The sequence below is a fragment of the Lissotriton vulgaris genome, chromosome 2_1 (assembly GCF_964263255.1).
Source record: "Lissotriton vulgaris chromosome 2_1, aLisVul1.2, whole genome shotgun sequence".
In the NCBI taxonomy this organism is placed as follows: Eukaryota; Metazoa; Chordata; class Amphibia; order Caudata; family Salamandridae; genus Lissotriton; species Lissotriton vulgaris.
Genome location: NC_141687.1, coordinates 1,166,306,108 through 1,166,321,831, shown reverse-complemented (window position 1 = coordinate 1,166,321,831; position 15,724 = coordinate 1,166,306,108). Strand labels below are relative to the sequence as shown.

Here is a 15,724-nt window from a genome sequence, read left to right as displayed (position 1 = left end):
TTTAAACATTTCCATTACAGGCCATAGTCGGGAGTATGTTTTTGGAGATGCAGTAGGCTGAAGGAATGCGCCTTTACTAAAGTGTATGTATCCAATTTAATGTGTTGTTTATGACTTTTAATACAGTGCACAATTATGTCTTGGCTGTTCTATAGGTTCGTGTGTTCATGTCTGGCATTTTAAAATTTGGTTACTCAATATATGGGTGATAAATTCTCATTTTTAAAACTATAAATTGATGGCTCTTTGGTATATCGAAATAGTATTGTACTTTCAAACACCCTTGCTGCACCTTTTCTTGCATGTACCTAGGCCCCATGTTAAATTTTACGTGTTGTGCTTAGTAGTTTGACTGACGCATGGCACCCTAGAAGTTATATACCTTCTTGTGCCACTGCCCAACATAGGCTAACTAGTATGTACCTCTTGTTTCAACCTGGAGCTTGAGAACCCTGATTTTACAAGGTTTATATAGGTTTTCTGCATAGAAGATCACATCATTATTCTTGGTTTGGTTAATGCGTTACCTTGGGATTTCTTGATGATGGACCATCTTTCCTAATTCTTACAAGAAGTAGCACCCAACTAGCTTGACCTAAACTGAATACCACAAGGCTGAGAAAATTGTTAAACTGTCCCCAAGAGCAGCTTTGCCTTTTGCGGGAGAAAATCTAGTTCAGCGAAAGTAAAATTAGTTTAATTAGTGACTTGATTTGCTTGCATTTGAATACTGCCCTACTGTTGAAAATGTTCTTCCTGTGCTTCTGGGGAATGATTATCTCCTGGTTTTCTTGAAACCTTTAGACTACATGTAGTACAGATGTCCCAGATGCATTTTGGCTGTAATTAAATTCACTCTTTTGGTTAACAGGAAAATATGGATGTTCTGTATTGGTGTGCACTAATGAGAAGCACTGATGACAAACTGACCGATAGTACCCAAAAGGTGGTAGTTCATGGACACAACAGCTAAGGAAACTCTGGTTGTCTAAATGCAAGCGGAGGAGTCTTACTTCTGTTGGGATTGTAATACTCTCTTGGGTACAAGAAACAACATATCTTTGCCTCCAAGCGCTAAGAATGAACTACTTTGAGGCCAAAACTCTACCTGTGCAAAATCTGTGCCTATTATTTCCATCACGCTTCGGTGTTGGTGGTATTTAGATCATTTATAAAGAACTGGTCCAAAACACAAATTCTTGTTGTTTACTAATATTCCTCTTGTGTATGTTATGTGCTCAGACAGTCGTATTTCAAAATTTATTTTTGAATGTCACATTAATAACTTTTTAAACTTTAGTAGGATAATGCCTTCAGTTTTTATCCCAGGAGACTTGTTTGTATGAATGTCAAAGCACGAGGAAGCCAATAACTGAGGTTATTTAACTAACTTTAAAATTGCAACTTCGTTCAGAAGAAAATTGGTGTAGTTCAATCAGTGCTTCCTCCATAAAACATCCCAGAAATGTATTTTAAGAAAAGGCAGTTGTGTTGCTACATGATATGGCATGCTTTTCGTGTGCTTCTGGGTAACTGTTGCTGTAGATAGCTGTAATGACTTGAAAAGGATATGGGAAACTTAAGAATGCAAAATTCTGCAAAAAATGTTGATTCTAGTAACATTTGAATACCGTTGCAAAAATGTTATTCAGGTTGTCCGAATGAAATGTGTTTGGGGGTTTGCACATTGACTTTTCCTCTTGTGGTCATTGTTTGTTGCAGGTGAGGTGTTTGTGCTCGATGACGGTGGAGAAGTTGACCTGGATTTGGGCAACTATGAAAGGTTCCTGGACATCCGCCTGACCAAAGACAATAACCTCACTACTGGCAAAATTTACCAGTATGTTATTAACAAGGAGAGAAAAGGAGACTATCTCGGAAAAACTGTACAAGGTACGATAGTTGAGATGATTCACTGCAGCAGTGCTTAGCTTGGTGGTGACTGGTTTGCCCAACATTTTATTGCTTAAAACTAAGGGTATGGTGCAGTGTAGTCATCCAAGTTAGAGTGGGCCTTGAGTGGATTTTAAGGTGTGTAAGATTTTCCTCCGTAAACTTGAAATTGTTTTCCAGCACTTTGCAGTGCTTGTAAAGTTTTATGTAACTGCAAAGTGTAAAATAGAGGAATGGGAAATGGTGGCGGGGGAGGATAATGGGTGAAAAACATTATTGGGTCAAATCTTCCAATAAAAGTTTCTGGTTAACCTATCAAAAGCAGGAGATGTGCTTTGTAATGTAAAACAAAAAAAGAATAACTGGGTATTGTGGTGGTTCGGAAATGCTTTGCCATTGCAGGCAAAACTATGTATTACAGGTGGCATATCTTGAAGAAGGAACACATTAGCTCTGAAATGCCCAGAGTTCCTATTTGTTCTATGCAATAATGAAGTAACATGGCCGGAAATGCAGCACACAATAAATTTGGATAGGGAACAAAATGACAATCTAACACAAAGATAAATTGAATACATTTTTCATGAACTATAGAAGTGATTTTGGCAAACCCAGAATGGAGCAATTTCTTATGTCCTCTTCGACGACAAAATGTTGCTGTCTATCTTTGTTTAGGTAGGGGATATCTTTGTTAAGGTAAGGGACCGGAAGGATAAGTATTCAAGCATTGGCACAGCAGAAAAAAAGGTTAACTGAATGATACTACTTTAATATACTGTGTGAATGGTTTACAGACTTTCAAAAATTGTCAATTAAAATGTCTTCTTCTAGAGTCTGCGCTGTTAAGAAAATGACTGTCAGTGCTTTTTGAGAATAAGCAATAATTTTTGCCGTTATTTTCTTGTTGCCTTATTTTGTGCTACAACGTTTAAACTAATCATCCAATTTTCACAGTTATGTGGCATTGGGACTTACTGCATTTTTCTGTCTATCTGAACTTAGTTTGTATTTTAAATTATTTCTCTATATTGCTCTTTTGGTTTGTTGCACATGTGCTACATGTATTTCTCAGAGAAAAGCCTTGCAACTTGAACCAAACTTCCATGAGTGAGCTACAGATTCCTCCTAGAGAACATTTGACCCATTTAGAGTGTCAGATTATTTGGACATTGTCGACTTCAGTAATAGCCTGCGTCTAGATTGTATTTGGCCACCATGACCTAAATAATCGGATTTGGTATGATTTGGATGGTCTTTTCCTGATTTAACTGTCATTTAAGGGGGAGTGACCTGTAACTGGTGCCTCCCACTTTAAATATGTTGACATCTTGGTTTGGATGTCTCTATTTTGATACACCCCTTGCCACAGTAATGCCTTGAGTACAGTGTAAATTGTTTGATGTGAGTACAGTTCAGGTGCTTTAAGTAAAGACTTGTGTTAGCTTTTTGAAGTACAGTGGATTTCAGCTACACATTTTAACCTTATTAATTAATGCAATTAATGTTGCTGACAGACGTAAATTGCAGAACAACTATTGTCTTGTTTAAATGTTAGCTGGTTGTCAAAAGACTCCCAAGTGTTAGGTTGCCCATCCTGTGATTCACTCAGAGCTCTCCTTTTTCCAGATTGTCTTGACTTTGCCCGTTGTGCCCCCATTTCCATTGAGACCCCTCACTCATTCCCAGTTTTCTCACTATCCCTGTACTGATCTGGGTCATAGATGAATAATGCCATGGTCTGGGAACATTTCAAGGGCCCAGTATTCAAAATGTCTCTATTTTCTATCTGATTTGGGGAAATGATTCACATTTCTGTACCAGATCACCAATAATACCATAGAGTGGCCTTTCACAGAAGCAACCCTAGCAGAAATTGTGTCAGGCTGTCCACTTTAAATTGGGTTACCGTTTGGGGACCACACAGCAGCTCTGTTACTTGGAACACCATCCCTGGATACCCCCAAAATGGGGCAGCAATACTCAGTATGGCAGAAGGGACATCAACATAAATAAAAGATTGAAGTCCCATTCCTACCTTTCTGTAAATAATGCCATTCATGTGCTTATTAGGTTCCTGCATTGATATCAATTTATTGTAATACAATATTGATAGCACTATAGCCTTGAATATAAAACACGTGTATTTTAATGCTGTAATATTAATTATTTCAGTTGTGCTTAGATGGAGCTCTCAGAAACAGCAGAAGTCGCGAACGCATGTACATGTTTTCAAGTTCAGCATGATTTTCCTATCCAGGAATGCAACCTAAGACTTCTGTTGCGGTCACCCTGGGTCAATCCGGAGTAGGTGTCTGTTCTAGTTTAAAGTGCATGTGCTTTTCTGTTGCTGCAAATCAATCCCTTTTTTATTTTTTACTTTTGAAGTTGTGCCTCATATTACCGATGCTGTCCAGGAGTGGGTCATGAGGCAAGCATTGATCCCAGTGGATGACGATGGCATTGAGCCCCAAGTGTGTGTCATTGAGGTTGGTACATTTTCATTCTGATTCTGCTTCATTTTAGCAAAGTGACTAATGGGTTGAAGTTTATTCATCAATTGAACTATATTTCATGCATGAAACTGTCTCGGCGACAGACCAGTTTGATGCACACAATTCCTGCAGCATATGAGAAGCCTTTATTTTATTTAGTTAAACAGATCTGTTCATGTAAGTACTAATTATGCAGCAGCAGTGCAAACTTCTCTCACTCAGTCATTACTGTTCAGACTACAGCTTTCCAAGATGCACAAACCCCTTTTCACATGCACCTCAGTGTTAGCTCAGGCAGTACGATCATTTTCCAAAAAGAGAAGAAACAACAAAGGCAACATTAGTTTTACGTTCCCTGTTAATAAGAACTGCTTCGCAGACCACACACCAGTCTAAGCTTCTGTCCTATGAACAAGTACCGAATGTTCAGTAGTAGTGCAAGTTTCCTTCACACACACACTTCCAGTACTGAATAGAAGGCAGCATCTCAAACAGAAGTCTCTGTTTCAATTGATATTAGGGTATCTGATATTATGTTTGAGGCATATGAGCTGCAGATTACATACTGCATATATTGCCACCTACTGTTGGGCCCGGATGTTGCAGTTTTTTTTTTCCTGAAAAGTCTTTGGAAGTCACGAGATAGGTGACTCCTCCTTTGGATTACACTGCGCATGGGCATCGGCTCCATCCTTAGATGGTTTTTTCCGCCATCGGGCTCGGATGTGTTTCCTGCGCTCCGGTCTGGAACCGATTCTCCTTCGGAGCGCAACCCTCACCATTTTCGACGGTATTGTCTCAAACGTGTTTCTAATCGTTGCGACTCTTCACAACTTCGAAGTCTTCGATTCCGGTCGTCGACGAAGGCCTTCGGGCCTACCTGGGCATTATCTCCTGGCTCATGGAAAGGACGCCATTTAAGAAGTGTCCTCAATGTGGGTCGAAGTTTCCCCACATTGATCTCCATGAGTGTGCAACCTTTGCCTCTCACCGGAGCACGAGGCCAGAGACTGTTCCGCGTGTGCCTCCTTCCGCTCCAAGAAGACGATTCGGGACCGACGAGCTCGAACAATGGCTCGCTCATCATCTTCGATCCCAGACGACATCTTTCAAGAGGGCGTCGACGTGCCGGAACAGGAGCAGGAACATTGCGTCGACAGCAACTCCGAGGCCAACGACTCAGATGTCCAGGATATCACTCCGGCACAGCGGGTCGTAAGTACGCACGTCTACCCCGACCCTACCTCGACACCCTCACAAAAGGCTTCGGTCACACCCTCGCCTTCGGGCCCGGGTGCACACCGAGAGACTGCTTCCCATGCCCCGTCTTCGGGCTCGGCAAAGAAGCTTTATAAGCCTTTAGTCGACTCTGGCTCGAGTCAGCCTACCCCCGGTGCCGGCACACACCTACCGGCACCGAAAAAGAAGCCATCTTCTTTCTCCTCCGCCCCAGCTGCTTCCACATCTAAGCACTAAGCCAAAGACTGGCACCGGCTCCTCCGCACCAAAATCACACTCTGAGCCGAGCAAAAAATTGCTACAGAAAGGACCAGACTCCCATGCCTCGGAGCCTAAAAAAGCCTCAAAACCGAAAAAAAACACAAGTTCCACCGGCCAAAGACACTGCAAAAGAACAGGTTTCAAAGCCGAAAGATGCTACCAGTTCGGTGCCGAAAAAGCATACGGAACCTAAGACCTCTGCACCGGAGGATCTTATCTCCCACAGAGGAACTATTTCTGCTCTGTAGCTAGCATGGATCAATGATACATTGTATTCATTTAGAGGATCTATGAAAATAAATTCTCGTACATAAAGTTAGAAAATATTATATATTAGCTTGAAGCAATGGGGAAAATTCTGGACATAAGATACAGTAAGAAAGTGAGTGAAGTACTGGGGCATCCATGTTAATGAGCTGAGGAGAAAATTAGTAAAGCAGAAAAAGAAGGCTTTACATAATTTAATTAACAGCAAAACAATTCAAGTGACTTGCTGTCCAGTATTTTTAATATTAAGTTCTAAAAACTTGGAACAAATGGAAATTCACAACACTTTAGCTGCCTGGAACGGCCATCGTGAGCACACGCCCACTGTGACTTATGATGGCCGGGGGCTGTCATGAGCATGCAAGGGGTTAATTATATACTTTTTGAAATATTTAATCATTATGCAGATTACCTTATTATGTGACCACACAGTTACCGTCCTCCAGTAAACTTGAATACATACAAGAATTGGACGTTAATATTTGGAAATAGTAATTTCTGAGTTTCCTGGCACATAAGAATTATTCATTTTTAACCAAGGTAACTCAGCAAAGATGTTCTATTTGATAATACCCTGTCCTGAGATTAGATGTTAAAAAAGCGCTGTTCTGTCTATTGAGTGTTGCCCTTCAAAATTTTAATTTGAGATTTTTTTCTTTTCTTTAAAGCTGTGGTGGTGAAAGTTTACCATGCTACTGTGTCCTCCATCTTGGTGTGAGTGACACTGGTTTGATTTCTAACTTTTGGGAAACTGATATACCATCTGAATGCTCCAGCTTGTAGAAGGATGCTAGTCAGATGTAAAAATAATCCCATATAACTGATGAGCCTTGAGACTGGGTTTTGTTGTGTGTAGATTCCGTATTCACAGGTAACCGTGTTGTGGTACTCACTCTCTTTCCTGCATAAAAGTTTATCATGGATATTGACACAACGTAATTTTATTTGCACAGTACAAAGTTTTTTTTTGTTGTAGCCTATAATGCATTCAGATTTTCCCATTCACCACTAAGGAAGTCCATTGGGAACTATTTAAAAAAAATGCTGATTATGTTCTTATGTACAAAACTGCCCAGTACCACTGCTCATTTTACAATGGTAGTCACCAAATGGGATGCACTTGATCTCCCAGTGGACTAATGAATCCACTGCATGGATCAGTTTATGTCCCCATGGTTGTAGGTTTGAATTCTGTTGGGTTTCACCTGCCCTGTGTTTTTATAATGACTCCCATTGAGTTAGGTGACACTAATTATCTTTTGTAATAGTACCACAAGATGTATCCCGTGTCGAACAGCAAGTGAACCTGTAAAACAGATTGTGAGCCATTTGTTCTGTCCTCTGTTTAACTTATTTTCAATATAGCCTGCTGCTACGGGCTATACTGATTTGTTGATGGCTCTCTATTTTTGGGACTAAAACAAGGTAGATTACCTTTAACCCCTTCCATGCTCATGATGAGCTCAGCTTGTCATGCAGTACACTGCTCGTGTGCTTATGACGAGCTGAGCTCGTCATGAACAATGGGATTTCAAGGAGTTCAGCATCCAAGGAGAATTGCTGCAGCAGTCAAGGTGTTAACAGCAGGCCGTACAGTTATTCGAACATTCTACCCATATAGAGTTGAATTTTCTAAATTAAACAGAGAGAACGTGAAAGATCATGGTATGATATTTGTAATAGTATCAGATCATAGACTTTCACAGAGTGGGAAAACCTGTAAATAAAGTTATTCTCCACAGACCTATCCTTTATTTACCTTGCCTTGAACATAGCATTGAAAGGCTCTGCTGAAGGTTTTACCAGTCATTCAAGGCCATCTACCCGAGTAACCAGCTCAAGCCAAAGTCTTTTGTAGATGACCGACGTCAAGTTAAATTGGACAAAATCCAAAACTCGAAAAAAGGATGTTTCAGATGGTTACTTCTACCTGCAGATTCTTCACCTTTTGAATATCCCCAGATCCAGGCCACAGCCAGTTGGGTGCTTTAGAGTTTCACCAGTTCTTAGTTTGAGCCGCTAGTTGATGGTGTGGCCCACCAGCATTCATTTTTGGGGACTAGCGCTTATTTTTCCTCACCAGACTTTGACCTCGGCATAACATTAAAAAAAAAAAGCGGGAAAAGAGGAGAAAGAGAGAGGCAGAAAAACAATTACAAACATAGAAAGCAGGGATGAAAAAGAATCCACAAAAGTGGGCTAATGGGGTAGGGATTGTCTGATGGTGAATTAAAGAGTGATCAGGTGGAATCAAGACTGCACAGCCTTGAGTCCCGGGCTCTCCACGCCACTGGAGGCATGCTATCCTGCCTGAAGACGGCTGGAATGCCAGAAACCGGTCCTCGGAAGCTTGTTTCCGGTCCAGGGAAGACATGGCTTGGCAGTTCGAGCTGGACTGTTCCCATGAGGCACAGGGTCAGACTGATTTGCATATAGCCATCTCTGAACTGGGGTGGCAGAGTGGGCTAAAGAACGGTGATGGATTAAACCCAGATCTTTTGACTGGGTGTGAGTGTTTGATTGATTCAGATGCTCCGTCCATCACCACCCCCTTTTGTACCGCCTTGGCATTAGGCACCCCGACATTCTAACCAATTAAGCAACAGGCTCCACTGATATCACCATGATGTCTTGTCTGGTGAAGGAATGGGGCAGGCACCCCCTTTCCACACGGGAGAGCAATGGAAAGTGTCCGTATCAAGTCTATGCCTGACAATTTTCAGAAGGTGAGAGAGAAATTTGCAGGTAGATACAGAATCCACCAGAAAAATAATACTGAAGATAAGTAACTTTTTCTTTTATACCTTTGTAGTATTTAGAGATCGTTTCTCACACATGCCAGAACAAATAGCTGACTCCATTAACCAGCTACTAGTACAAGGCATATTGGGATTGGTGAACTGCAGGATTCTTCATGGTGCAGTGTATTATTTGCATTTAGCTTTACAATGCTTCATGTTTTGCTGCATTTCCTTCTGCGTTACTCTGTGTAAAGCTGTGACTTGATTGGGCTTTTTTTAACCCTTCAAACATTCTGGAAAATGTAGTCTTAGGCGGGCATTGGTGTGGTTATCTGCATGTTAATATGATGTTCAATTAGAAGTTCAATTGTAAAAAATTGTGTTTCTGCATCCCTGTATGCTGGTGGCAATTAATGTAATATTTATGACCTCCATGAATATGCTTCCGATGCAGAACCTGAAACGCAAGTAAGTAACTATTCCACCGCCACAGAGATTCCAAGATCCTATGATCCGATCAAAATCTAGTTATTATGAAAGTTTTATTAATTGTTAGTTTGTGTGAGGTTATAACATTTGAAGTGCTGTGATACCTTGTATGACTAATGTATTATTTGAGCTCTATATGAAAATTGTGAAACACTGCTTTATTGCTTGTTTTTGTATCAATGTATTTATAGTAAAGCATCTAAAAACAAATTTGAGCTTTCAAGCTAAAGCCTTGTTTAGACTGTACTTTTATCTTTCTTTATAGCTTGGAGGGACAGTTGGAGATATAGAGAGTATGCCCTTTGTTGAGGCCTTCCGCCAGTTTCAGTTCAAGGTCAAAAAAGAAAATTTCTGTAATATCCATGTCAGTCTTGTTCCTCAGGTACGCATAAATAAATCTAGCTTGTAAGTGAAATAGCTTACCCAGTCTATGTTTAAAATGAAATGTGGAGGTTTGCATAAGACATCATATATCCAAACACGGCTGTGAACATAAGCATTTAAGAATTAATTACACATTTCAAATGTTCATATAGAATTAATTGGTATATTTCCATATCTTGTATAATCTTAAATTTTACCATGTCTTCTAAAACGTTACTGTCTCATTCACAAGTTAAAGAACAACTTTTTTTTTAAAACAAATAGAATTGGGTTTCCCTGATAATTAAAAGTAGATTTTCACATTGTATGTATACACTGGATCTTAATTTATATATGCAGGACTTTGGAAATTTCGATTGACATTCCGAAGTTAATATAGCTTGAAGTGGTTAAAATTCAAACAAGTATGATGGCACGGCATAGAGCTGTCATTATATCTTTTTTTTCTTGTTGCATTTTCAAAAAGTTATTCGGAACTCGACCCTACAATGGGGCTTCAACAGCATAAAAGGATTAGAATTTGAATTTGTAATTGATGACTGTCTTCCAAGTTAACAGCAACACCCATGTAAGCATGTAAAATTGTCTCTTTTTACCAACTAGCCAAGTGCTACAGGAGAACAGAAAACAAAACCTACTCAGAATAGTGTCCGTGAACTTCGAGGACTTGGTCTGTCTCCAGACTTGGTAAGAAAACTGCATTTGATAAATACTAAAAACAAATGTATTGTATGTGAATTGGTGAAAACGAAGGAAAAGCTTTCCTATAAAAAGATCTTCATGGAAAAACAATTGGGCTTTTTTAGGTGTATGCTTGCGTTTTGCTTGCAGTTGGGGTAGACTGTTTTTGTGTTACTCTTTTCCACTCAAACTGCCTGCCCTGCATGCACCCTCCCCACAGCCACAGAAATATTAGGAGAATTAGTTTATTGTTGCAAAACCATGATGCCACTGCAGTGGCATTTGCTACGCAAGGGTAAATTCCTTTTCTACACAAGCAGTTTACCTTAATGTGGGTTACTACAGCAGGAAAATGACAAATTAATGGATCTTTTAGCTGGCACTGTGTATGGTCATATTTAAGTAGTTGAATAGCACCTTTAACTATTAGTATGGCAATGTATAATTTTCTTTGATTAGCTGTCACTACACTGTTCAACGTTTTAATTGCTGTTTTTGAAAAAAAAGATGTTTATTCCTTTAAATCATAGTGACCTCAACCCCCCGCCCCCCTTTATATCAGCCCTTCTCCAAATAGCTTCTTGTTGCCTTCTACTTAAGTCTATTCCTACAGCACGGTTAAGGTTATGTTTGCGACATGCACACCTTTTACCTAATAATGTTCAGACAGAAAACAACCTCATAATTTTATTTTTTGGAAACAAATTGATTACAGTTATTAATTACTGTAATAAGGACCGCCATCCTATCCTGTAATATCTGACCCCTCTGATTGATGGCCAGAAAACTAGCAGAGGAAATTTGATCAGCAAAATAAAAGCAAATTTATATTACCTTTGGTTTTTATGTAGTACTTGTTGCTGCAGAATTTACAGCTTAAAAATCCGTTGCATATCTGGTGTTACTCTTACCTTTCTTGATGTTACCCTTTTTGTGGATCTCAGTGTGGAAAAGTTGAGCAACCTTGCTGAAAGCCCAGCCCAATACCTACAGGTAATGTATTGAGGTTTCTCACAGGTCTCTGCTACGGGAACATTAACACCCAGAACTGCACTATTTTTTAGATTTCAGTTGTCATGAAATGTGTTGCTGTGATAATGCTGTATTTGGCATACAGTAGTTCTAACTGCTGTCCTCTTGCTTGCTCCAACTATAGATTGGTAACTGTTAATGTTGAAAGTACTAAATGCTCAATAGTATACTGGATAAGACCAGCTTAGAGCTGAGCTCACTTGGGTAAACAACAAGGAACATGACCTTTACATTACATAACTGTGTATTACAGGTTGTCCAAGCAATTACAAAGTTCTGTTTTCCATCCCTAAACCTCTATTTAGAACTACGAGGAAAGTAATATACCTTTCTGAAGCGTAAGTAAACTGACGAGTATTGATTCTCCTGCAGTTTATGAATGTAGGCAAAAACAAAAAGTGGACAGTGGACCACAAAGCACTTATGCAGCACCAATTCCGAAAGTTAACGAATTATTTATAGATAGTACACATTAGACTGTGTGCAGGTTTTCAAATGTGCCCCCTACCCAGAAGCACTTCCCCCACAGGGAATACTACCAATGAAAAAGCTAAATCGGAATTGCACCTCCATTTGAATTACAAAAAAGATTATTAATGTTCATAAATTCTACTGGGATCTGATTCTACGAAGAAAGTTGATTTTCATGCCAGTTGTGTGATGTATCTCTTATTTATTGTCAATCCATACAAAAAAACATCAGCCAACGCGTTTCGTACTGTTTGAATAGGACTTCTTCAAGGCAAAATAAGTTTCATGCAACACCGTGTCTCTGGGAGGTTGTCTAGTTGTAAGGGAATTTTGTAATGAAGATTGTCGACTGGCTTCTCTTTCAAACATTCGTAGTGATCCTCTTTGTTTTGTCAAATTTGGAAAAGTTATTTAAAACGAGCCAATGCGCCGGTATGTGAACATCCAAGAGACATATGGTATAGTAGCCATAGACCGGTAGCCAACGTGTGCGTTCAGATAAAAACCTGCACGTGCTTGAGGAGAATATCCACTCAAATTGATGTCCTTCAAATAAGGTGCAAAGCCGCATGAATCGGGTCTCGCGATGTATCCAGGTAAAAAATGAATGTAGGCACCTTTTGAGTAAACCAAAGTGTTAAACATTTATATTATTGCAGTAATTGATATTAAAGCCACAGCGAAAGCTTTTGATGTAAAATGTAGTGTCTTATGCCATTGACTTGTTTTCTCTACTAGGTTGTTTGCAGATGCTCCACCCCTCTTGACACTTCAGTCAAGGAGAAGATCTCCATGTTCTGTCATGTGGAACCAGAACAGGTAGGACTGGGATGTTCTTTCATTTGAGATAAGTTGCCCTTCTTCAGAAGGTTTGGGTCTGTTCTATCTTTGTGTGAAAATCAGATATCTTTGGGGCATTATGTTGAGTACTTTGTTTGTACCAGTCTGTGCTTGATGCATGTGGAAAACTTTAGTATGCAAGTTGTAGAGTCCAGTCACTCCATTAGAAAAGGTTTCAGTCCTCATCTAGTTGTAAAGGACCACGTTATAGGCCTGGATTGCCTATAACGTGCAGTATTTACTCTACAGCAATCTGTTCTATACTGTGCATACTCTTTGAAAATGACTTTGGTGCAGGTCTTGGATATAGTAGGCTGAGCCGGGAAACCGTGGTTGAAAGGTTGTTGAAGGCGTCATGGAAGTTTGGCTCAGATATTTAAACACAACTCATTAGAAAACTTGAGAGTTCACAAATTCCTACTAACCACACAACCCTAAACAAGAGTACACAGTTCATAAATGGCAAATTAGAACAAAATAAGTAAAGAAAGCACTTCAGTGCCATACTTATTGCAGCTGGTGCTATACAAATTCTGGATTGATGAGGCATACGGCAACAAAGGAATGTCACCAAAGCATATCAGCCTTCAAATCATTTTTTAAGAACTGGGTTTATGGTACAAAGTAGCAAACATATTATATCACAAGAAACAATTCAGCTACCAACAGTCAAATGAAATCGTACATTTCTACATCATAATGCATTACATAGGGAAAACCTAAGTACTATATCATTCCAATAGCACAGATTCCTCCATCTGACTTCATCTATCCTAGGGCGGGGACATTGCTGCTAGTCTAGAATAGTTGATCACCTCTTGGACAAACAAGACAGCCACATCAGAAGTTACGTCATTTTTTGCGCACATTGTGAAATGTGCCCACACCTGTTTAAATTTTCTAAGCTTCTGTCTGATTGTTGCTGCCAGTTTGTTCATGGTCAAAATATTCTGCAGCTTGGTCCACCAAAGACTCAATGGCATAGTGGAAGGAGACTTCCAGAACGAAGCATCAGAGGGCCTTGCTACCAAATGTTTGTGTGTAATCAGTTTACCCAGAGGGTTTGTGAAATGGTATCATCATGTTTTGAGATTGTTTTGAATGATCAAGGTGCAAGCCCCATTTGATGTTTAGTGGCAAAACCGCCTGAAAATGGTAACATTTACTAGCCTCAAAAAGGCCATTTACAAGTGGCAAGAATTCTGGTAATACTCAACTTGGTGTGTTATTATGTGTTTCTTACCCATGGCTGATTTTCGTAAAAGGGCTTCCGTCACGGGTCACGTTTTCCTTTGTTTAACTGATCATTTTGTTTAATTTGGTATGAACAGGTAATCTGCGTTCATGATGTCACTTCCATTTACCGAGTTCCCCCCTTACTAGAAGAGCAGGGAGTGGTGGACTATTTCAGACGAAGACTGGACCTTCCAATTGGGAAGCAGCCCCGACGAATGCTTATGAAGTGGAAAGAGATGGCTGACCGGTGAGGGCCTGATCATAAATAGAGCCTTGAGCTTTGTGGGTGGGGGTTTGAACAGAACCAGACTAAATCTTCAGGGGGATGCTTTGAAGAGAGCAAGCCAATATGCATTGGCGGTGAAATGTCAGGTTTGTGAACTGTCAGGTTTTGAAGAGAGCATTCAGAAGTAATGTCCCAGTGGCAGTGATGTTTCAAAAGAACTTGAAGACAAATGGTGCACTTTTGGTCACTAATTTAAAGTGAGCTCTGGCAAAAAGTGCCCGGGAAGACTTTGAGTGAACCACAATATAATGTGCTCCATAAATGGGGTGAGAGAGTTGCCTTGAAGAGAATCCAGACAAAATGTGCTTTGAGTTTTCAGAGTGGTGTTTTCAAGATGAACCCATTTAAATGTGCCCAGAGGTAGCTTTTAAAGCCATCCCAGACAAAAGGTGCCCAATTGAAGGTCCCATAAAGTAAGAACATTTGTGTATGGTCATACTATACTCCCTGTTAATAAAATTAGTAGAAGTAAATGTTTGAAAATGACAGAAATCCTCGAAATGTGGTATTAATCCTAGGGTATTAGCGCCTCTTGGTGGAAATTACACACATAAATTAGTTTAGCCACTATGTGAAATGGTGCTGAAAGGTGTAGAGAATCACTAAACTTTACAAACTCTGAGTTCCCACTCAAAAATACAAATTGTTTCACTCCCCAGCACACATTAGATTTACAAGAAGGGTTTCCCTTGTATGGTTGAAAAACAGTTAGAAGTATACATGTTCTTTTAAAGCATCCAATACTCGAAAACAGAAAGAAAAAAGATCGCTTCGTTGCACAGTCATAGTAAGTCATCATGAATCAACTCGTTCTGCATTATTAGATCATAGGCACTCGTGAGCGGCAATGCAACATGTATGTCAACAGTGCATCTAAGTCAAAAAACGGCACATAGACCATACATCCAGTTACGTATTGTATTCAATCACCCAGGAAATAATGCAATTCCTGATAGATATTCAGCCCGCATTCTGTACTCCTAAGCTTCAATATCCAGAGCGCTTCTCTCCTACGTAGGGCTAGTTCCCTATTACCCCCTCTGGGATGTCTCGGTGTGTGTTCAATTCCATAGAATTCGAAACGTTTGTTGGTTGGAGAGGATTTCAGAATTTGTAGATGTATTCTTGAAAACTTTAGTATACAGCTTACCATCATTTATTAGAGACACAAAACACATACTGGCTATACTGTCAGATTTTAGCTGGGATGACAACATGTATATGGTGACTTTAGATGTCACAGCTTTATATACAAGCATCAAGAGAGAACCAGGATTAATAGCTATTAGGAAGATGCATAACCGCAGTTCCGCCAGTGCCTAGAACCATACAGAGATAATTAAAATGGTCGAACTTATACTAGATAACAACGTATTTATATTCCAGGGTAACTGTTACAGACCGAAACAAGG

General features: G+C 39.8%; 1 protein-coding gene across 4 annotated transcripts in view; it reads left to right on the top strand.

Annotated features, from left to right (window-relative positions):
- The window catches only part of CTPS1 (CTP synthase 1), a 218,302-nt gene that overhangs the window by 22,671 nt on the left and 179,907 nt on the right, over positions 1 to 15,724 (top strand). For all 4 annotated transcript variants that reach the window (XM_086956865.1, XM_086956864.1, XM_086956862.1 and 1 more), the window contains exons 3-8: positions 1,723 to 1,893; positions 4,279 to 4,379; positions 9,648 to 9,764; positions 10,370 to 10,453; positions 12,689 to 12,769; positions 14,122 to 14,273. In XM_086956865.1, coding sequence (XP_086812991.1) covers positions 1,723 to 1,893; positions 4,279 to 4,379; positions 9,648 to 9,764; positions 10,370 to 10,453; positions 12,689 to 12,769; positions 14,122 to 14,273 — 706 coding nt within the window. The remainder of the gene's footprint in view (positions 1 to 1,722; positions 1,894 to 4,278; positions 4,380 to 9,647; positions 9,765 to 10,369; positions 10,454 to 12,688; positions 12,770 to 14,121; positions 14,274 to 15,724) is intronic.